The sequence below is a fragment of the Canis lupus genome, chromosome 27 (assembly GCF_003254725.2).
Source record: "Canis lupus dingo isolate Sandy chromosome 27, ASM325472v2, whole genome shotgun sequence".
NCBI lineage: Eukaryota > Metazoa > Chordata > Mammalia > Carnivora > Canidae > Canis > Canis lupus.
This window is the reverse complement of record NC_064269.1, coordinates 22,720,324-22,745,237: the sequence shown is the minus strand read 5'-3', so window position 1 is coordinate 22,745,237 and position 24,914 is coordinate 22,720,324. Positions and strand designations below refer to the sequence as shown.

Genomic DNA, 24,914 nt, shown 5'->3' with positions numbered 1-24,914 from the left:
ATTTCTAAAAACTCAAGCCACCTAAATACTTCTCAATGGTTTTAATCAATCATTGCTTAGTCTAGCACTGTATTTTACCTCCAGGATTGACTGGATCACACATTTCTTCCCCTAAGCAGCCTGGGGAACTTAGATTATGCCTCTTGTCCTGTGCCACTGGTCCAGATCTAGGAACTTTCACCACATCTACCAGGCATGGAAGGAGCAACTGAGCACTGCAGCTTCTTTGTACATTTTTGTGAAGTATCTATTAGCTCCTCTCTGTCTTTGGGTTCATTCATTTATTTTTTAATGAAATTCCATTAGCTCACACTTTACACATGAATTATTAAAACTCTTTACAATACTAATTCATTAATCCTTATAATCCATGAGGCAGATACTGCTATGATTTCCACACTTTTCATGAATTTAAGTAACTGGTTTAAAATCACAGGATCAATTGATGCCCCTTAACCACTGTCTTAATTATTTGGCAACGTGCATATTAAGAGGTTTTGTTACATCCAGCCTTGGCTTGAAAGAAACCAAAGATTAAAAGTATCTACCACCTATTTATCACTATCATGAATATTGAGAAATGTTTGCTAGATTATTGTAGCTATCTTCAAAACAAATGCAGTTTAGGGGAATCTGGGTGGCTCTGTCCCTTGAGCATCCAACTCTGGGCTTCAGCTCAGATGATCCCAGGGTGCTGGGATTGAACCCTGTGTCAGGCTCTGTGCTCAGTGGGGAGTCTACTTGAGATTCTCTCCCTTTCCCCTGCCCCCACTCAAGTTCTCTCTTGCTCTCTTTCTCTCTCAAATAAATAAATCTTTAAAAATAAAAAATAAAACAAATGCAGTTTAATTGCCTCTTTTCAATTTAATCAATAGAGCTTAAAAATAGCTACACTGCACTTAAGATATTTTCTGCTTGAATTTTGGAACCCTAAAGTTTTTTTCATTAGTTACTCTCATAGATTTTTCAAAAATCCTATTAACAGTGACTATGGAGACTAAGTGACTTTGGAGAGAATGACCATGGATTTCAGTCAACATTGTCCCTGCTGCATACAGACATTACTAGAGAATAAGCCCAGTGATTGTTCTCCGTGCACATAAGAAGCATCTACATCTTGGTTGTGGGTTTTTTGGTTACAAGAATGTGATCCTGCAAGTCATCATCATTATAAATAAAGTCAAGCTACAAAAGAACATTTCATATAAAGATAAGTTATCATAGTGGAAGGCAACTATGATATGCCATGTTGTGGAATCAGATTCTTGGTTTTAAAAATATGCTTACGATCAAATTCAATCAGCTTAGCAAAAAAATAATTATAAAGATTGAAAATTCCTCATTCCTTCCAGCCCTTTTTTTTTTTTGCTTGCTAGTAAACTGATGTGGAAGAGACACTTTCTCCCCTGAAGGAGACTGCTGTCTCAACTGATAAATCATATAAGCTCCAGTGAATGTATGTCATCACCCTCAGGAATGACAGGTCTATCTTTGTCACTCTTATGGGATTTGATCATTGATGTTGTAAGAGAACTTGACTAATAACCTTCACCTGGACCTTCCAAACTCTGCACATAACTCCTCAATAAAGATCTTGATAAAGGCTAATATTTTCACAGGTTGACAGGGTTGGGAGAAGAGGGTCACTGAGCACTTTGACACTTTTAAGTCAGTTTATAGTAACTTGAAAAACCTTAGGTTTTGCTGTACTTGGCAATCATTGGGACAAATCACAAGAAAATGAGTATATGTGATCCTCAGAATGCATTCGGCTCATCTTCTCAGATATGTGCACATGAGGGCAGTTTATACAAGGTCTGGTTTGACTAAAAGGACACATCATTGATGTGAGTTTCGATGGAATGCCTTTCACTTTATACTGTGTTTTTAATTCTAAAGCTAGTTAGCTACATATGGGTGTGCAGTATCTGTGATATAGATCCACTATGACAGTCACTAGGAAGAAGCAATCTATTCCCCTTATTCTGTGCAAAATTTAAAACAAAACTGAATTTGAGGTATCTAGGTGGCTCAGTCAGTTAAGTGTCTGCCTTTGGCTCAGTTCATGATCTCAGAGTCCTTGAGATCATGCAGTAAGTCTACTTTTCCTTCTCCCTTTGCCCCTCCCCACAAGTCCTTCTCTCTAGTAAATAAATACAATCTTAAAAAAAAAATAGACAAAGCTAAGTTTTACTAAAGACAGATCCATACTCAGAGGAAAGGACAATTCTTAAAAGCCCACTTATTTCTATCCCAATGTCTTAAAACAGATTTAGATTCTACACAGGTGTATGGTTCCAGGTCTTTCTGGTGTGTTCAATTCTTTTCCCACTCTCAATGTCATTTTGGTTTAAAAATACACTACATTTACATCCTATGACCAAAAGCCTTGGAACATCACAAAAGTGGTAATGAAGGATTCTATTTCATGCATCCAACAAATGCCGATTTCAAGAGACTACACAAACAGGATTCATTTAAGTTGTTTTATTGATGACAGAAACAAGTGCATAATTAAAGATTTGATGAGGAATCTGCAAACAATAAAGAATGTGTCCACTGCCAGCAAAATACAATTATTCCAGGTCCTTTAGATGCTACAATTATAGAGTTCTTTCACACCAGATGGTTCATATGTGACAAAGCCATTTTAGGATGTTTAATTGTGCTTCTACAAAACCTTCAAAGAGTGAGGTAGTTTCCTTTACCCACATTATTCTCCACATTTCCATTACACTTTCAATAAGCTTAAATCCTTTAACATAACCTTTAAATAATTTTTCCTGAAAGCCAAGCCTTATTTACAAAGTCTTTCTTTCTCTCGATCTGATTTTTCTTAAAGAGAATTTCAAGAATTACTACACAACTAGAAAAAATTGAGACAATCAATGTGGGCTGGGCTTTTTCATTGAAATTAGATTTAGGTGAAAGAGAACACATTCTAAAAACTCCATAGTTAAGCTGATATTCTCCTGTTTTTATCTATAAACTCTGATTTAAAAACTACTTCCTCAACTCTGATTTAAAAACTACTTATTTTCTCTCAGCCACCATTACCAAGTAAGTGCAAATTCTTCATCACAGTGGGTTAGGCTCTGTTTATTAGCTTCTCAAGTCCACTACAGAATCCTCATTCATTCTCAGAAGTCACCAGGGAAACATCTGCAGAATTTATAGATATGTACAGATTAGCTAGCTTATTTTTAAGACCTCAAAATCCACTTACAGCCATCCACTGGAGAGAATTCCTGCAGTCTTCAAAAAGTTATCAATGAAGTAAAAATTGAGGCAGATTATTTGCATTCCTTTGTTAGCCCTGAGAAAGACTTTAATAACCACTGTGAAATCAACTTGGGGAAACTGCAGCATGATTTTAGTTAAAAACTAACTGTCCATATTCAATGAATTTCCAAGTCAGTTGACCTTCACCAAAGAAAAGGAGACGGTGGTCAATTGTATTTCTAAGGCGAGTTGCGGTGGGGGTGGGGGCAGGGCAAAAGTCACAATCTACTCCTTTGTCACTTATTTTTTCAGCCTTAAGAAGCTTCACAAATCTTGAATGGTTGATGACACAATAGATCTTACAGACTATGCAATTACAGAAGTCTTACCTAGATTTGTAGTGGTTTCCACGTAACAAGACCATCAGATTATTATCTCAAGATCAACGCATAGTCTTAATATCTGATTAACTGGCCACTGCACTTAGCCCCTTCCTAATTGGCACTGTTTGTATTTGGCACCTGTGTGGAAGCTGAAGATGCCACTACCTGACAAAATAAGGAAAAGGCTTCTCTGGGCAACACAGAACCAAGTCTGATTTGTTCTATTCCTTCCCCTACCTTGTTTTTTTCTGACGTCTCTAATTAAAAGTTTCTTCCCCCCATAAGAATAATGGGTAACAAGGAACCCAGCCACTGTGAAGTGGATGTGCAGAGAAATCTGTCAATGAAACTACATTTCTATTCATTCTCATACCACAGCCTATTGTCAGCTCTTATCATCCCAGCAGTGGAGTAAGTTGAACATCTTACAACCCAAGATTCAGGCCTTATTAACAGGGTCTACAGTGGCATGAAAAATACAGCTCCAGACAGAAGTCTACTTGACTTCAGTAATTGTGTCCAGCAGATTTTAAAGACAGCTTCATTTTTCTAATACTGAATTTCATGCTTTTATCATTCACTAAAGCAAATATGTTTACTTATATCTGATCCCAGGGAATTATTTATCCACAAATGCTATTATATCTTGTTAACTTTTTAAAAATTAAGTCCCCCAAATTAATATATGAGAAGTCTTTTCATACACTGTGTATGCTGAAGAGAAAAATCACCTTGTCCTACCTTTGAATTTTTTAAAGTATGTTTTGGCAATGGTGAATATGACTCTCTTTGCAATACTTTTAAATTTAAATTCAGTTAATTAACACATAATGTATTAGTTTCAGAGGTGGAGGTCGGTGATTCACCAGTCTTATATAGTACCCAGTGGTCATTACATCATGTGCCCTCCTTAATATCTTTGCAGTACTTTAAATAACCTTGCAAAACCTCAAACCATGAAAAATCATTGATTTATTAGTCTTCCACCTGTAAGTTTGAGTAGGTGGATCCATCATTTTCAAGCAAACACTCCCAACGCTTTAATTCATGATAGATATTTTCCAGAAAAAAATGCATCCTAGGAACATTTTATTTCAATAATATCTGACTTTGAGATTAAGATCAGCAAAGATGCTATAATCTAATGTGGATCTTTCATTAGATGAACCATGACAAGTTAACACTGCTCCAAAGAATGCAGTTAATAAATATACTAGGTAGGTTGGCAATAAGTGATAAACCAAGAGTGCTGATGTGAGGAAAGCAAGATCCCTTGTTTAGGTACAATTACCTCGAGCAATAAAACTGATAAGATGAAGAATTTTAACCTGTGGTGTCTAATGTAGGCTTCCCTTAACTTCAGGAGCTCAGACACTGCATGTCACGTAGGTGGTGCTATGCTGGGCTTTCTTGCTGCTACCATCTGTGACCTTTTTTTTTTTTTTATGGTAATATTTTGAGAAAAGAATAGAGGGAATTCACACCACATAGCGGCTGAATACCTCTAAATAATACCCTCACGGAGTAGTTTTGCCCTAGAAGGAAGGAATGAAAGAGGGAACAAATTTCCTTTAAAAAATGAGATGAAAATGCTCATTGTGATTTCTTGATAAGAGATGTGTTCAGCCTGTCATCTCCTTACTAGCTAACTGCATTGAATAGTTTTACCCAAAAATTTTAGTAGAGTAAAAACTCCATGAGTATGTCTTTTCTAAAACTAACTTCCTAATCCCTACTGCTAGTTACATTAGATATAAATTTGTGGGTACTCAATATTCGTCAAATTAATTGACCAAATGAACTATAATCTCTATGATCTTTGTCATAGCTACTGCTTACTGAAAAGCTGCTACTCTGTCCCCTTTTGGGGGAGATATCTGGAAAAGATGTGAGCAAACCCTAATTGTTTTGGTAAGGCAAAGTGACAGGTGTTATGAAGTGTCCACTAAAATTATTTGTGAGCATTACTATTTATAAGTTTCTGCATATTCACATAAGAAGAAATCCACATGACAAAATTCTTGGATCACATTTAGCATCAGAACATGAAATAGGGGATCCTTACAATGTCTCTCTAACCTCTAAGCCCTTTGCTTTGGTCCATCTCATGAATACTGATTGCCCTAAATATTTTAGAATATATAAAGTGAACAAGTGTTGTCATTTTCTGCTTAAAATACATTTTTCCAATCATACCAGTAAACTGAAAATATACTTTTAAAAAGGAACCTTTTAAGGAGAAAGAATCCAGTGACTGAGCCCTGAGTGGGAATTTTATTCTGGCAGCTGATGCTGTAACACAAACTCCCTAAAGTGGAGCTGATGCTACCTCCCTAATGAAAAGCCTCCTACAACTCTTTTGATCAAGATAGGCTCATTGACTCCAGTGTTCAAGAGTGCTGACGGGAGGAAAGCAAGATCCCTTGTTTAGGTACAATTACATTGAGCAATAAAACCAATACAATGAAGAGTTTTAACCTGTGGTGTCTAACGTAGGCTTCCCTTAACTTCAGGAGCGTGGATACTGCATGTCACATAGGTGGTGCTATGCTGGGCTTTCTTGCTGCTACCATCTGTGACCTTTTTATTTATTTATTTAAATATTTTGAGAAAAGAATAGAGGGTATTAAGTAGAAAAAAATGTGATTCCCTTACAAGTTTTATTTCTCTTTCCCTTTTCTTTTGTACTTTTGAAAGCAAAGGTGAAAACAAGTATTAGTGCATTCATCCTGCCAGACGCCAAGTCCTAGACAGCAGGGTGCACACTCCTGCACTTGAGGCTTCTTTGGGAGTATCATGATGCAAATCCTTAATAAATGACTGTAACAAAGACAACTTCTAATAGCAAATATCTTTAGGAAACGCCCAAGTTTTGTTTATATCTGAACACTTCATTTTAAAATCCTGGTTTCTACCCATGTGTTTAGAGAAAAGCTGACAAACTTGGTCTGAAATGTAAAAACTGAAAAAAGTGGGAGGAAGGGAACATGCAAAATAAGTTAATCATTATCATTCTAAGTGCCACCAGTTCTGTTTATATTCATGCACATGTGAATTGTTGAATCTCATTTGATCAACCCAATTAAACATTAAATAATTGCAGCCAATTATGCAAATATCAGCAACAATATTAATTTGTTGATCTTTTTGAGCAGATTAGCCTCACATGTTCCTAATGCTAGACTATCTTGCGCCATAAATGATCAATTAGTGTTAGGATAACTAAGTCTTGAAGAATGGATAATTGCCTAGTTATAATGTGTCACTCTTGCTGTATTAATCCACTGCAATTAAACAAATAGTGCACAAGGAAAAAAGATGTGCAGATGTTCCTTTTAAATCTATTTAACAAGTTAGTGTCAAGGTCAATTTTCTGTCTTATTACTTAAAAGAGAATGGCAGATTGTGTTCTCTGTTTTAGGAGACCTCCAGTTTTTTAAAATGTATATCCTTAGTTTTCACTCCATCTGGTAGAAAGGGCTTAAAATGCTCTTAAGGTTTGATGAAAGAAATCATAGAGACATAATGTCAAGACATATTGTTCTCCAACTTTTACAACGGACATGTGTTGCCATACTAAATTTAGAGATGCAAAGTATAAAATGTATTTATGGCAAACAAATGATTTCCGTTTCTCATAGAAATGTGAGTCTAGTTATTAAGTGCTACTTGACAAGTTAGAATTACCTTTAAGTCTTTTCTAGGCCACTATATTAAAAATGAGGTCACAGGATTTAGCCAGGGCAAATGCATATCCTTAGAATACTACTAGGTGAACATATGTAGAGGACAGTTAAAGCACCTGAGGCCTGAAAAGAATACTCTTCCAAGACTTCAGATCACCAATTAAAAGCCCCCTAAAAGATATTTTTACAATTCCTTTTCATCTTGTACTTCCCTAATTTCCATCTTACCATTCCTATCTAAAAGGACCCTATGGCCAAAAGTCTGGGAAAAGAATCAAAGCCCCATTTGCTATGTGTTGCTAAATGCCTTAAGGAAATTTTTCTAACACATCAAACTTTTAGAGTGTTTTTTTTCTTCTCCTTGTTCTGAAAAGAGAATGAAATATGATCAGCAAGATGAAAGTTATTAGAACTGAGGGAAACCAAAATATAATGTCTGAGAGTTGACCTTCCAAGGGTAAATGTTTTCTAGCAAGATCTGACTTTACCCTAGATAAACCAGGATTCAATTTTAACTCACAGCTCCTAAATGAGGAAAATAACATCTAGAATTGCTCTCCCTGTACCCTAACAATGTGATCATACAATCTCCAGTCAACAGAAATGAACACCTCACATACGAAGAATACCTCTTTGCTTTCTACCAAAAAGCTAGATAGGAGGATTTATTTTGTATTTAAACAAATGTCATTTCCATTTGGTTGGTATGATATCATGACCTCTCTAGAGCTGTTATTTCAATTCCAAGACAGTCTTCAAATACAAAATAATCCCTCCAACAAGCTATGACTTTGAGTATCTCTAATGACTTAACAGTCCCTGGAAAATAAAGACAATATGAGGTAAATGTACACAATGTCAGAATCAACCACAAATTCTAATTAAGAAGTTTCATAATATAGAAACAAAGGTGGTACACTTCTATAGAAGCTAAACGTTCAATTCATTATTTAATAAGTATCTATTATATGCAAGGTAGGGGGATACAAAGATCTCTAAGGCACGAGATCCTCAGTCTTGTATTGGAGACTGACAAATAGCCAATTACAATACAATGCAGAAAGGACAATGGTAGAAACATGCACAGGTCTTGCTGATGTACAAGGAGAGCCCATCACAGACTGTGACATCAGGAAGAAGAGAGAGATTTACCTTAAGATGGACACGGCAGGGGTAGGGGGTGGGAGTTAGGGTGTGGGTTGCAAAACAAATGTGATGAGAGGAAAATCAGCTTTTCAAAGTCTTGATCATAAAAATCCAAAACAAAACCCAACCATTTTCTGAAGATGAAGATACATAACAGGAAATGTCACCTACTAAATTTACTGAGATCAGTTTTCAAACACAAAGAAACTCATTTGGTTGAGGAGCAGAACATAACTTATGCTAAGGAACAAACATTTTTGTATCTGAGTAAAGTATTGAGGGAGGCACTATGATTATTGAGGAATATTCTATGCTGTATGGCTTACATGATCATCTTTCCAAGAGAAGGTAAAGTAAGCTTCTACTACTAGGTTTACAAAATACCACTTGATTGCAATTCATTTTCTCTGGCAGGAGGAAAAAAATCACCCTGGAAACACTGATAATACAAACTACATCACACACAACTAAAAATAGAGAGCTAAATAAATCTATCGTAATTCAGCTGCAAGTGTCTCAATCGCACAGATGATATCCCGTATTTTCCATTCAGGACACTATGATTGTCCAGTCGCTCTCTTCTCTTCCATACTACAACAAAAGCAAGAAAACATGTTTAAGTGTAAAAGCTAACAGTGCAGAAATCGCTTAGAAACTTGGTAACACAACTAATATTATACAAAAGATATGTTCCTGTTTTGAACATTAAAAGCATATTCACATTAAAAATTTAGAGAGAAACAATCAAATACCTGGAAAGAATCACACATTTTATAACTGTGTTCAAATTTTTTTTTTTTTTTGTGTGTTCAAATTTATAGCTGGTATAGTCTCTAAGTAATGTCTTTTTATTACTGTTCTGTATTTAGCTTCTGCTTTCCAAATAAAGTAAGTTATATTTAATTATTGTCATCTGTACTCTACAGAAGTTGATGCTTATAAAGTTTATCCCCTGGACCAGGAGCATCAGCATTACCAGGCAACTTGTTTGAAATGCAAATTCTCAAGCCCTAGCTCAGACTTCACTGAATCAGAAAACTCTGGGGATAGGTCCTGGCAACCATGCTTCAGGAGGCATTTCCAGGTGATTCTGACACTAAGTTTGAGAGTCACTGCTCTAAAAGCCCCCTTCTTGAGAGTGTTGGGTTTATGGAAAAAAATTAAATTGACAAGCCACGAGGCTCTGAACAGCAACTCTGTTCTCTAAATTAGCATTGTGTTATGTTAGCATCACAATTTTTCTTATTCCTTCAAAAGTTATGGAACTACATCATAATCAGAATTTGATTATTTGCATCAGCAAGTAATTCGCTTTCACATATCTGAATTTTCGTACTTAAAACTGAATTAAATGAAATAAAGATATTCCAGATGTCAGAAGTAAAAAGCTAGTTTTGATTCATTTGTTCATTCATTCATTCATTCATTCAACACACATCTGTGTGCTCAAGTGAGCTCTCACTCTTTATCAAAGTACTACATGCTAATGCCATGGTGCCAAGAGCTTTACAGACTTATGACTTATCTTTGCAGTAACCTCAGATAGTAGGTGCCATGATCAATCTCATTTTATGGATGAGAAAACTGTATTAGGGAGATTAAAACACTTACTCAGACAATTAGTAAATGGTAGAGCTCAGACTCTAGCCAAAGATCTCTCTCACACCAAATTACATGTTCCCGACTACCATCTGAACTTCCCTCCACATGTTCACATAGTCATGTGTGTGGAGATAGGCTTGGAACACATCTTCCCTACCACTCAGAGTAGCATGCCATTAAGTCTGTCACCGTGTGCTTGCCTAAATCACTCAGATGATGTTCCCTTTTCACATGGACTGGCTTTTTAGTCCTAATATAACTTCAAGTTGAAATTCACACAAAACATCAGAATTTCTGAATTGGAAAGAACTTTTTTTTAAAAATTAATTTATTTATTCATGATAGTCACAGAGAGAGAGAGAGAGGCAGAGACACAGGCAGAGGGAGAAGCAGGCTCCATGCACCGGGAGCCTGATATGGGATTTGATCCCGGGTCTCCAGGATCGCGCCCTAGGCCAAAGGCAGGCGCTAAACCGCTGCGCCACCCAGGGATCCCTGGAAAGGACTTTAATGATCATCTAAAATGTAGAAGATCTGGGGCATCTGGCTCAGTCAGTAGAGCATATGACTCTTGATCTCAGGGTTGTAAGTTTAAGCCCCATGTTGGTTGTAGAGATAACTTAAAGCATTCAAAATAAATAAATGAAATGCAGGGGATGAGGCTCTGCATTTTTACTTCAGAACAATTCCACTTTGATTGGTTTTGTGTATTGGGACTCCAAGGAAAGATTTCTTTTGTAGAAAATTCTGCTGCTTAAAAATCAAGTGTGAGGGTGCCCAGGTGGCTCAGAATCCAGTTGACTGAGCATCCAACTCTTGATTTCGGCTTAGGTCATGAGTTCAGGGTCGTAGAATCATACCCTGTGTCAGGCTCCATGCTCAGTGGGGGAGTCTGCTTGTCCTTCTCCCTGTGCTCCTCCCCTGCTCATGCTCCCCTCTCTTGCTCTCTCTCAAATAAATAAAAATAAAACCTTTTTTAAAAATCAAGCATGAAAAGCAATGATGTTTTTAAGCCAACCTTCTCATTTTACATATGAGGACATTAAGGCTCTAGATAACTCTTAATCACAAGCCCAGGGCTCCTGCCTGTTTGATGGTATTTCTCCTATGTTACACCATCCATGTTCTGCATTCCTCTGAAAAGACCTTTAAAGACCTCAGAGAACAGAATCAAATTGGTAAAAAATACTGGAAGCCAAGAACAGGTCTATTTACAACCTTCTGGTTTACAGAAAAAGAAGAATGAAGGGAAGCACAGTGACTGTAAGTGACTTGCTGAATCCATATCAGAAAGAGTTGCCTGAAGAGGGTGGCTTCCCACTATTAACTGTTGATTCGTGACCCCCAAATGCTACTTGATTTACGTATGATGCCAACATGACTTAAGCTAAGATCAAAATATGTGTTTTATTTCTCTTACTTGGATTCCCATTAATACATTTGACACTTATGCCATTAATAACTGTGTGTCATCATATTGATATTTTAGCAGATCTACATTATTGTGATTCATGACCACCATAATTTCATCTTGAATCTCATCAGTTAAAGTAAATTTGCTTTCAATTAGCTGTTTTAGTTTTATAAATGGTCAAATATCAATTTTGGTTATAATGACAAGTCACAGGCCATATCAATCTAAGAACCCACATATTATATATTAAGATTTATTCCTCTCATTCTGTAATTTATGCTTTTATGTAAAATATAGCTTTCTGAGATGCATCTAAGAGATGTGATAATATAGGTAATCCATAATATCTAGACCTAGACAGTTAGCAATCAAACTTTTCATTTGGATGATAGATAATTCGATTTAATTTTTCAAGGCAGAATAATTCAAAAGTGGAGATGACCAATTTTAGAAGAGATAGAAATTATCTTCTTTCCTCGGGAGTAGGTGTCCAGAGAAGGCGGGGAAAGAATGTCTGCATGGGCGAGGCTATCATTATCCCATTATCAGGGTGATGACCAAACATAGCAGCAGGCTCACACCTTTGGCGTTTGGCAGGTCTACTCTAAATCACATTGACTTGACTTTGTTCATTGGAATCAAAGATGAAGTTGAAGCAACACAGCAAATCAGATTGAACCTATGGGGTGGTACTCTTGGCCATGTGGAAGACTAACAGTGTGATGTGCAGAAATTTCATTTTTCATGAGTTCCAGGAAGAACACTACACCAAAACATGACTAATGACAAGTTTCGTTACTTCACATTCATCATACAAATGGCAAAAACCTTACATGGCCTTTGCTAAAATGCCTTTTACATCCAGCAGAAAGTTCTTAGCAACATAAAAGGACAATCGATGTGTCATGCACTTACTCTCTGTGATGCCAACAAAAACATAATCAGGGCTGCCCACCAGGTAACAATTTGCTATTCTTGTTCTAAATCCTATTCAATGGCCTGCAAAGCTCTATAATCCTGTAACATGGAGAAGGAGGGGCTGGGAAGCTGGTCAAGAGACTGAGTCATCAAGGCAATCTGGAAGTGTTCACTTAGTGTGCGCACAAAGAGAAGGATAATTCAGGGCATCAGCGGGGAAAAGTGGTGGGGCTCTTTAACTTATGTAACTAAAAACCATCAAGCTGTTCCACTGAAAACAAGAAAAATGCAATAACCATTAATGGTCATTTATTCTCACAAAGCTGTAGCCACTAGTGGGGAGAACAGATTTTTAAAAGAAATTCCATCTGGTGGCCTGCAGTCAATATAGATCTCACTCCTATCTCACTGGACTTTCCTTTTCCTAAACTACTTAAGACTTCCACCTCTCAAGTTTTACAATCATTACTTCCCACTTTCTACAACCTCAATAGCAGCACTGCTAGTTCCACAAACATACTGTCCTGATATTTAAGACCTAGATTCTAGCTTTTATCTGATCCTGACTGTAGTCTTGGCATGTGTATTTCCCTTTAGAATAAAACCAGGTCCTCTGAAAGTTTTCCTGAAAAGTAATTTTATGTTACTCAAGATCTCCCCCTCCCACCTCTCCTACGTGTTAATATAACATGTGCAACACGTTTCTATTTTCCAGTATTTGGCGGGTATATCATTCACTATTCAATCTTTTAATTCATTTATGCAAGAAACATGACTGACATCCCATGAAACATCCCAGGCCCTCCTTGCACTGAATATTGGGGTTACCAGAAAGGAATAAAACAATCTTACATTCAAATAACCCTGGAACAAAGACAAGTGTGTGACTTGTTAAACATAAAGGCCACATGTGATCATTCCAGGTGCTGTGCAAGCTGGAGGAAGAACTAGCATTTGAATGGATGAATATGTGTTTGTACTGGGGGAAAGGGACATTGTTTAAAAGAGATTTTTAAGGTTCCTCAAGGAGATGTGCCTTGGAGGGCAACCAGTAACTTCTCAAGTGGGCAAACTGTGGAAGGTACAGAAAGGCAGAAAGAAGCAGCAGAGAGCAGAGCATAATGGAGAAAGGAGAAGACCCTAAATGGCAGGCACATAGGTGAATACGATGGTGAGTAATCAGATTAGCAAAGAGGAATGGGAGAGAAAAGAAACATTGGCAATATGGCTAATGTTCTCCAAGTTTAAGTTTGGTTAAGTAACACAAAAGTGTTTTTATTTGTTGTTTAAAAAAAAGAAAAGAAAAAAGAAACTTCATTTGAAATGCCCCCTTCCTAAGAGGTATTTGTAGGGCAATCTAAAACCCATGGAATTATATGGAAAATTAGCCAAATGGAGTGAATACTTAACCTCAGAGGTTCTTACTCATATAAGGAAATATACAAGCTAAATGAAAAGCAAATCTGTGGTTAAGAAGGAATTTCCCCCCTAGGTCACTGTGGCAAGAATCTTGAGGGTTTTTTGGTTGTTGTCACTCTCTTCTTCAATTTACCAGAGAACTTTGTAGGAAATATCCATGTTTCCATATAACGTCAAAGACGTCAAATGTAAAACATGATGTAATTCTATGCTTTTTTTCCCTCAATCATCACTTACTTTTCATGGAAAGAAACAGACACTCGTAGCTTCATCGACAGCACCACTTTGCCATCTTGTAAGGGACTAATTTTGAAACTTTAGGATCCATGCGTAAAATAATTGAAAACGAAGGATGTGGTCTTAGATTCTGAACGGATGGTCCTTTGCTAGTTAACAATTTGGAGGCCAGTTGATCCTTTTGGCTTGTGGTTTAATTCAGAATCATTGTATTACTTCATGTATCATGTGACTCTATCCCCTTGTTTCTTTGTTCCTGGGGAGCTCTGAACATATCATTAATTTTCAGTGTTACTACCATTATTACTCTACTACTTAGGGTAAAAAGAGTAATTATTAGTTCCTTGTTAGCCATAGGCAGGCCCTATAGGGAATATACACAAGTAAGAAGAAAATGTTTCTTCTCATTCTTTGCTTCATATATATCTTTTATTTTTAAACATATTCATGTGGTCTCACATTGAAGTTGAATATTTGTCTTTCTATGGCTTTGACTTCTCTAATTTTTTTTTCCTTTTGTCACAATTACATCACCAGCACCTGGAACAGCCTCCTGCATACTATCTGTGCTTAATACATATATTTATTGAATGAATTAATCAAAAACGTTCACTTCAGTCCTAATCTTACTTTCAAAATGCTCTGACAATCTCTGTAATGGCTTGTCATTTTGCCCCAAAAAAATATCTTTGGGCTTCTCTTTTACTTATATTTCAGGGTTTTGTAAATATTTTGTCACTATCTCAATGGGGATGACACACATTTATTTCTGCTTTTGCCTGCCTTAGCAAAAAGCTTCATGATTATGTCTATCAAATACCTCTTCTTAGATCTTTCTTCCAATTCAAATTTAATACAGCTTGATGTCCCCTGAAGCCTAGTTGACTTCTTTCTCTTTTCTTTAATCCTTTACAACCAAATCAAATTAAGTGTAAATTTTCCTATTTCATATAATCTCTGAGAGGTTAACTCTGAAATCTCTTGTTTCCTGTATTAACTTCAATAGAATGAAAACAGTCTCTTCTGTACAACTTGTTCAGGAAAATTTTCCAAAGTGATTTTTTTTTCTTATCACCATAACGCCAACTATCTCCCCTCTTAAAAATCTTTCAACCTCTGTTTTGGAGAAAGGCTTTCATTATCTAGCCAGTAATATATTTTTATTCTATGTATGTTTTTTTATTTGAGCAAAACACTAATAATTTATTACTTTCATCAGATTTATTCAGCTATAAAAAATTAAAACATCCAAATATTTTTCATTTAATCAAATTAAATTTTTATTTAATTTCTTCCAAATTGTTTCAGTGTACAGAAGTAGAAAACAGTAAATTATGTCTTCTAATATTAAGAAACTCCTTTATTTTGTTAATGGAAGATTCCTTCACAGAAAGCCTTTACTGAAGATTGATTGATTCAAAAACCACAATCATTCTTACCTTTTAATATTATTAATTTTGCATAAATGTTGCTGAGCAAATCTTCCAGAAATTCCATTTTTACCATCATCCTTGGACTTCAGTCACTCTGGAGGGGCCTGCTGCTTTGCTGACCAACTTTTTTTTGCTTAATGACCTGGCACCGTCAGCTATCACCCAAACTATCAAACTTTATTTCACATTTCAGTATGAAACTCAGCTTCCCTTTGGTATGTTCAATGACTAGCAATGATATGAAAAAGCAAATGATTTACTAGGTTAAAAAAAAAAAAAAGCAGGTAACAAAATCATGTATGACCCTATTTCATTAGAAAAACAATCCAGAAGTATATATACACAAAATAATGAAAGTTGAGACATCAACAATTAACAATGGTTATGTTTCAGTGTTGGAACCACAGGTAAGTTTTCTTCTGTGCTTTATTCTACAAATTTAATTTGTTAAACCCAAATGGCAGAGTTTACTACTTACTTTTCTTCTCTCCACTGAAATATGATTTGGCTTTGAGCCCTAAGTGAAATAAGATGACATTTTAAAAGAAAGAAGCCCTTACCTGAATATCAGTCAATTTGTCCAAGATCCGACCTGCAAGCTTAGGACCATTCTCCATAGTTGGAATGTGTATAGTCTACGAAAGAAAACCACATGCAACATAATTTGAGGATATCCATGTATACAGCAACAGTAAGACACTCAGCAATTCTACTCTGTCAAGGCAATTCCACTGAGATAAGGAGTGGCACTATGATAACCTGATCATGTATGCTGGCTCCTTATGCCAAAGACTCTTTTCTATTCTGAATTCAAATAAAAATGAACGAGCCAACGATAGGTTGTTTCTTGCCTGCCAACTTATTTTAGGGCCCAACTGGCATATATGCCAGTCTTCAGGCTGAGTTGAGGAATCAAAGAGAAGTTAGGGGTGCCTAAAATAGTGGCAAATGTAAAGAATCCTAACTCTTCCAGATTCTGAGAATCTATAGGGGGAATGATTGGCCTCCTTACCTAACCCTTCTGGCAGGGAATGGGAACTCAGAAACATTTTGCCATAAATTAAAGCAAGTCATTACAGGAACATAAATTAAAGCAAGTCTATGCCTTCACAAAAGGGGCTACTAAACCTATGCCTGCTCAAAGTCAAACCTCTAGGGGCCACGGCCTCCACAAGGCTGGATAGCATGGTTACATCGGGGGCTACGAGATTTCATGCCCATTATTTACATTTGAGTCATGCCCATTCCTGCCTCACTGGCTTGCAGGTTTTTGACAGTCTGATTTCAGTAAATACAGCCCATGCTATCACTTTTCTTCTTATATTCTTCAGGATAACAGGATAAGGGGCACCTGGGTGGCTTAGTGGTTGAGCATATGCCTTTGGCTCAGGTCGTGATCCTGGGGTCCTGGGATCGAGTCCTGTATCAGGCTCACCTTGGTGAGCCTGCTTCTCCCTCTGCCTATATCTCTGCCTCTCTCTGGTCTCTCATGAATAAATGAAATCTTAAATAAAAGGATAACAGGATAACTAGATGTACCTTTTAGCTCTGAATGCCCTATGAAACAAAACTATTAGAAAAATGCATTGAACTTTATCAACTTCCTGTGTCTAGAGGTGAAATAATTGGACTTAAGAAAGAAATCTGACTTAATGACAACTTAGTTTATTAAAAAAGGGGACCAATAATGCATTTACCAAGATACTACCCTAATAAAATGTAAAACAGTAGCTTTAAAATCAGGACACGTATTGATACATAATGGAATAATCCTTCTCCCTTAAAACAATCCATCTTTAGATGGAATCATGTCAAAAGCCATTGCTTACAAGTTTGAAAATCTCAAGCAATGAAGCAGTCACCATTAAAATCATAAAAGGAAAATCACTGAAGATAAATAATTATGTTAAATTTTAAAACCAAATTTGTATTTGATAGGATTAATTTAAGTCAATTCACATTGTAAGAATAATACCCATGTGCCTCTAGGCTATAAAGTTAGACGATGATGTTAAATATCAGAGCTCTGTCATAAAGGGGGAACAAAGTAAAAACTCCCAACCCCCCCCCCTCCAGAATGGAAATACAGCACATATATATAATCAGACTAATTTACTGGAGGAGATAATATCTTCAACCAAATGACTAAATTCCTTTTGGAGGAATTTAGTAAGTGTTAACTTTGCCAAATGAAAACTTTTCATAAAATGGTCTAAATAGTAATAACAGCAGCAACAATAATAACAATAAATGTAGGAGTTGATTATTCAAATGAATTTCCCATTGCTGTTTACCAATGCTGCTCCAATAGTTTGGGAGTACTTTTGGAAACCGGAAATGGAAATCTAACCACCTGTAGGACCTTCTTAGTAAGCTAGTAGAAAGAAATGAGAGTGGAAGCGTAGTAGCACATTTCCAATCCCTAAACTGAGATAAGGCAGAGGTGATACTTGTCCAAGGACAAAGCTGACTCCCTCCAAGACTGAAGCTTACAAAAAATCACTGAATCATTTATTCAGGGTAAGTAATTTGGTAATACAGGTTCGTTGCGACAAACGGTCAAGTTATTAAAAAAAAAAATCCCTTGCATCTTGGGTCCAACTAGCATTTCATTTACACATTTAAAGAATTAAATTATAGGCAAATGCTTGGAAATGACAGACGGTGAAGAAACAAAGAGTCTTACCTCACCCTTGTACAGTATATCAGAAACTGGGCAAACAACACAGGCTGTACCGGAGCCAAACATCTCCCTCACCCGGTTCCCCTCCAGGGCTGTTGTCAAGTCGTCCATAGTGAGATACCTCTCGGACACCTTAAATTCACCCTGTTGGCAATATAAAAAATAAAAATATGAATATTTTCAAGGAAAGGGCATAAAAAAAAAACCCTGAGGTACTTAGCTTCCTACTTTACATTCTGACTGAACTCAAATAATGTGAGAATCATCCTCTAAGGGAAAGCTAAAGAGACCACCACCACCATATGGGTAAACACTCTGGTGTTAAGCTACCTACTCAAGGTCATGGCATCTCTAAGTGAGATGAGAGAATATAAGACTATCACTATAAAATACATGCTACCTTTTCATACACTGCCAGCTTTTTTGGCCTTTTATCTGTTGCCATGCCTGAAGTCTCATAAGATAAGGCACCCCAGTGCTACTTAATGCGTGCCCTATATTAACAGTGTCTTGAACTCTATCATAAAATATATAATAATAATTCTAAATTAGCTATCATTTATTCAGCACCATGGCATGCCAAGTTCTCTCACTTTTAAGGTGGGTATTATCATGCCCATTTTACAGATGGAGGAAATTAAGGTTCAAAGGGAGGCTAAGTAACATCCCTAAATCCACACAGCTACTTAAATGGCAGACACTGAACTCAAACTCAGGTCTCATCTGACTAGTTCCAAATTTCCTCCTCTCTCAACTGGTCTTTCATGGAGTGAAACCACCGACTGAATTTCACTATCTGAAATATTTCATTATTTTAAAACATAGAAAGTATATTTGGACTTTGAGGAATTGCATTGTGTATTTCTTTTCTTACTAAATTCACTGATTCGGCTGACTTGATAGCAGAAATCCTCTTCCTTCTCTTTAGTATCTCATTTGGACAAATTTCATCACAGAATTATTAGTATAACCTCATTGACTTCTGAACCATTTGAGCATGCTCAAAGACAGGAAATGAAAAAAAAAAGAATATGATGTTTTTAAGCTATCTGCTTAAACGATCTGTTTAATACTCATTCTTCAATCTGTTTTATTCTCATTCTTTTATGTTAGTGGTTAAAGTTCAAAGTTTGTCTCATCTTATTAAAAAAAATCTATCCATTCTTTGTTGTTTTTTTAAATAAGAGTATTGTTTTTAACTTACAGATCCACAATAGATAAAAATGAAAATCACAGTCCTTGGCAAGATTTAAAACATTAGAAAAAGAAGGCATCATGCTGTAAGTATGATTTGGAAGCGTAGGAAAATATGCCTGCAATAGAAATATGGCTTTTTGCAAGTTTCAATTTATCTCAGTCTGCAATTGCAATTATGTTGTTCAAAGGTAAATAAATAAATAAATAAATTCCAGAAAATCAGCCAAGTTAACTGAAAACAAGATGAGCTCTGTGTTCTGGTAAAGAAAAAAAAAAAATCTCTTGTAAATAAACAGAATTGTTTTTACTCTGCTCACCCTTACTTATCTTTGGACAATTTCCCCTGTCTGGCAAGTAATGGTAACCCCCCACATGCCTCTTGGCATTTATGTCTCACTGTTTTAAAATAGCTTTTAAAATAAATTACAGCTAAGGAGTCAAGGAAAAACTTCCTCCATAATAACCTATTTTTCAAGCTAGCAAATCATTAGTGTGGGAAACCATTTCCACTTGCAACTTGTCATCAAACCTTCTGTACTTAGTTGATTTTTTTCTTTAATAAAACAAAAATTACTGAGCTTCGAAAATACATCTTTCCAACTGCAAACATATTTAGGACAGGGCAAGCTGTTTGAAATTATACCAACAGTTTGTAAATGTCATGCCCAATGTGCCAGCCAGCATGTGGCAGTTGGGTCTTGTCTACTTCAGGGTTTTGTAGAATTATTTATAGCACATTTCCTTTATTTCCAAAGCCTTTTCCAGAGAAACTATGCTAGTACTCTCCTAGATAATATGTGCATTTCTAAACATTTGTCCTATTAATACTGTTTGACCACAGTGTGCTCAAAGTCTTTTCATGTCCCTTGGAGACCATTTTAACACATAGGTCAAAAGTTCCATCCAAGAATCTTTGCCAGATAACCAACTCATCCAACATTCATCTTGAGTATGTTATAAATGTCATTTCAATACCAAATGGTTTCACATGCTTGCCCGTGTCACATGGATCAGAAACTCTACTGAAAACAGCTACATTTGCTTGAGTGTTTTGACTTTGAAATAAGCATGTATGTGAATCGGGGAGGACAGGGGGCAGGAAGGAGGGGAAAAAAAGGCAGCCAAACTAATAATGTTATGTTAGTAAACATTTATATGCCAGTAAAATTCTTTAATTTCTCTGACTAGCGTGGTTACACTGGAATAAATAGAGGAAGGGAAGAACTACAAATCACTGCCAACTGGAAACAACACTCGTAGACTGGAAAAGTTCAGGACTGGCTAAATGGAAGCACACGACGTATAACCCAGGTGAGTTCATAGGAGACACCTGGGATAGAGCTTAAGATTAGTACTGAATACTTCTTCACTAGGGTAACCTGCCAAAGTCTTTTCTCTCTGCCCTTCCTACAAACAATACTTACTTAACAGTCTTGCCAAGACAGTCCTTCTGGAAGAGTTATTTCCACTTGTGTGAAGATTTAAAGATTAGAAAACACTGGATGGAACCACAGAAGATTATTTCAACACTAAGCTGGGCTTATTTCGATTACTTTTTGTTTCATGCTTATAAAGTTGTTCATGTCAGGGGCACCCACCCACTTGTGTGCCAGGTCCAGAATGCTCTGCCTCGTGACTCCTGGAAGAATGATGCCATCTAGCGGAGGAGTTGCCAGCTCTTCTTCTGTCAATTAGAAATTGGAGTATTTTCAATCTTTATCTACATTCACCATGCCTTACACATCAACAGCCATTTTTAAGAACTGTTTCTCTCAACTTTGCTAGTAAAAAACATTGAAGATGATGCTACCATTCTGCATTATCTGACTTCCCAAATCAATTCACATTTCAAGTAGATCTTTATTTTAAAAAAGTAGAAAGAAAGAAAGAAAGAAAGAAAGAAAGAAAGAAAGAAAGAAAGAAAGAAAGAAAGAAAGAAGAAAGAAAAAAGAAAGGCACTCATCTAATTATTTTTGATTTACCCTGACCTAGTAACAACTGAAATGATTTTCTACTAACAAACAGTAAGAGGAACATTCTGAAGTCAAAATTTACCTCAGTGGATTAACACTGGTTAGTAATTAGAATCATGTAGATAGATCTTACTCGGGAACACTGGTCAATACCAAACCATCTAAGAATACTGTGGAGGAACCCAGCCTCAAGAAGCACGTATGCCTGTTCAGGTTGGTCACTGCTTCCACACTGCCCTTTACAGGTCTATCTATCTATAATGATTTTCAAACCTGGAGGAGTATCCACATCAAATATGGAGATACCAACTTCACCCTCTGAGAGTCAAATGTTAATGGGTTCAGGATAGGCTAAAGCATATATATGTGGCTACCAAAAAAAAAAGAAAGAAGAAAAAAAGAAATCCAAAGATCAAAATAAAACTCCGTGGGTGATTTATAGAGAGCAAGGCTGTGACACTAGTCTACTATGAGAATGATTACGTGCTTTCCTAATGAACACGAGAGCTGGTATGATGATCTGTCTACAAAAGTCAACATGATCTGACAACCACACAAGCTCTTCTCACAGAAAAAGTTTCTGGTATTCAACAACCCCTTCTCTTCCCCACATCTGGCACCCAGGAGTCTAAATCTAGTGAGAAATTTAAAACTTAAATCATCACTTTATAAAGATGTTGAACCTTGTAACAGATGTGTTGCTTATCATGTGTTTGCAGAACAATAAACAATGTATGCTTGAAAGGATCACCAGGTAGCAAGAACTGTAGAAATCACATTGGTATCTTTAAGCTCCCCTAAGCGATTTTAAGCAGCTAAAAAGGACTTCAGAAATCACCTCATGCAATCCTTATATTTTATACAAAAAGAGAGGCTCCATAAACTTAAATGACTTGCAAGACTGGTAACACTGGAGGACGGTCAGGATCAGAACTTGTGTCCCAACACTAGGGCCACTGTCCTTTCTTTTAGTATACTGTGGTCCAGGCTCACCTACTCCACCCGTGGTTACATTAGACATCCCCAACACCCAAGCTATCCAAAAGACCAAAACTCTATATTCAGTCCTGTGTCCCCAAACTTGGCACTTTGCCTGGCCTAGTGTGGTATGTAATAAGTGTTTCTGAATAAAAAAAAAATAAAATAAATGAATAATCCTCTTTGCTAGGAGACAGCAGTATGATTTTTTTGAAGTTTGTTTCTAAAAAATCATCTGCTCAAAACCACTTTCTGGAAGGAAGAAAATTTGTTCTTGGCAATGTTCTTAGGGCTACTTTTTGTCATGTTTAGAAGTGTTGATCTCAAAATAAACCTGTGTTTTGCAATAGCTAGCTAGCTGGATACATAAATGTAGGATCTATGTGTTGTATATGTGCACAGACCCCACACATATAGACAAACATACTTCCAGTGCCTCCAAACTGGACCTTTCTTAAAGCTTGCTGAGCTCTAAGACTACATGAAGTTAAATAAAAATAGAGGCCTCGCATGTGCAAGTGCAGTTTTGTGAAATATACTTAACACCCAAAACTGTAACCACTAGCCTAAGGTCAAGGCACAGAACATCTGTTTCTCTGGTTGCCAGACAGAGATGATGACATGACAACATTTGGGTGAGAAATATTCATTTTCCTCTGCAACCACAAACATGCTTACAAGAGCCAGAACTAGCTCCAGATTGCCCAACATGATGAAAACAGAGCCTACAAATACAACTTGTTTTTGACAAAGAAATCATTTGTAGGAGATGAAGAATTTCAAAGCAATAACAGCAGAAGTCATCTGTGACATCCCAAAGTCAATTTCTAACAAAAACCAGGAATGTGGGTTTGTGGAAGTGCCCAAATACCATCAGCACAATTATTATTTTTTCCACCAATATATATTGAGTGCCTATACCATGTGCAGTTGGATTATCTACGCATTATGAATATAGCACTAAACAAAACTGATATAACTCCTGTTTACTTTCTAACAGGTAGAGGTAAACCATTATTATGTTAAATAGCATGTTAGACTATGGAGAAAATAAAAGAAAAAAAACAGGAAAGGCAAAGGGAAATGCTAGGAGTGATAGGGGAGGGAGTTTGTGATTTATTAAGATGCTTGAAGAAAGCCTTACTGGGAAGGGGATTTGTGGGCAAAGACTCACAAGCAGGGAGCAAGCCACACACACATCTGAGGGAAGAGTGCTCCAAACAAAGTCTGTAAATGCCTGATGTCTGAAAAAGGATCATGGGGCCTGAGCAGCCTGAGTAACACCAATATTCATTGCCACAATCATCCTCCCAAACTCACTCTAAACTCAACCACAGGAACACCTGGATGGCTCAGTGACTGAGCATCTGCCTTTGACTCAGGCCGTGATCCTGGTCCCGGGATCGAGTCCCGCATCATGCTCGCTGAGAGGAGCCTACTTCTCTGTCTGTGTCTCTGCCTCTCAACCTATGTCTCTTATGAATAAATAAATAAAATCTTAAAAAAAAATAATAAGCTCAACCTCATAACTGGGTCTTATTCTCAGGGCAGCTCCAGAATCCAGTGCAAGGTAAAATTGTTCCAACAGTGAATGGCAAACATGTACGGTAAATCACTCATCAACACAGCAAGCAGAGAAGCAGTGCTGTGTGATCTTACTCCCAGGGTCACTGTGACTAGAATCAAAACCTCATGAGTTACAGGCCAAGTGCCACAGATAGTTACTGTGCATGTGCTGCAAACACAGATTATCTACTTTATATACCTTTGTGGAGCAGCCATCTTGTCCAAAAGTGGTAGTGAGTGTGCTCATAGAAAGATGGCAGAGGGATCCCTGGGTGGCGCAGCGGTTTGGCGCCTGCCTTTGGCCCAGGGCGCGATCCTGGAGACCCGGGATCGAATCCCACGTCGGGCTCCCGGTGCATGGAGCCTGCTTCTCCCTCTGCCTGTGTCTTTGCCTCTCTCTCTCTCTCTCTCTGTGTGACTATCATAAATAAATTTTTTTAAAAAATTAAAAAAAAAAAAAGATGGCAGGTTTTTACTGAAAGAACTCTACTCATACCTCCAAGGGGTAAAGTTTGTGAAAAATCAATATTTTGTTGATTTTCAACTCATTATTCTTTGTATTTTCCAAAAGCCACATGGTATAAATCAAAGTCACTGTGGAGCTCCCTTCAATGCCTTCTTTGTTTTTAGCCCAAAGGTTATTCCTGACATTCTCTTCTCTTATAGTACTGTCCAAACATTTATCCCACTTCTTTTCCCGCTTTCTTCAAATTTTATTTGTTCTGTTCGGTGAACACCCTCAAGTTGAAAGAGCATGAAAACTAAAGCTCTCAGGCAACCATAATCTGAATAGAACTCTTAAGGTCTGGTATATTTTATAAGAGTCAAAAACCAAATTCACTCATTTCTATTCTGACCTTTAAAAGTCATGGCAGAAAAGGTTCATGATGATTGTTTGGATAAGCAATAATTTTTCACCAGGACAAGGTTCTAGTGTTGCTGTTTAAATTGTGTAGCTCTGATTCAGACTGTACTTAAATCCTGACATCTCCTATCCATAAATAATGATGGTACCACTTCTGTATGATGTAATTGTTTTTGTTTAGAATTGTGTGGA

The 24,914-nt window shown here is 36.8% G+C and overlaps 1 protein-coding gene across 4 annotated transcripts in view; it reads right to left on the bottom strand.

Moving 5' to 3' along the window:
* Window positions 1–2,472: 2,472 nt before the first annotated feature.
* The window catches only part of BCAT1 (branched chain amino acid transaminase 1), a 107,394-nt gene continuing 84,952 nt past the window's right edge, over window positions 2,473–24,914 (bottom strand). For all 4 annotated transcript variants that reach the window (XM_025455388.3, XM_049102765.1, XM_025455387.3 and 1 more), the window contains 4 exons: window positions 20,939–21,024; window positions 18,147–18,287; window positions 16,021–16,095; window positions 2,473–9,028 (listed from right to left, as the gene is read on the bottom strand). In XM_025455388.3, coding sequence (XP_025311173.2) covers window positions 8,987–9,028; window positions 16,021–16,095; window positions 18,147–18,287; window positions 20,939–21,024 — 344 coding nt within the window. In that variant the 3' untranslated portion in view covers window positions 2,473–8,986. The remainder of the gene's footprint in view (window positions 9,029–16,020; window positions 16,096–18,146; window positions 18,288–20,938; window positions 21,025–24,914) is intronic.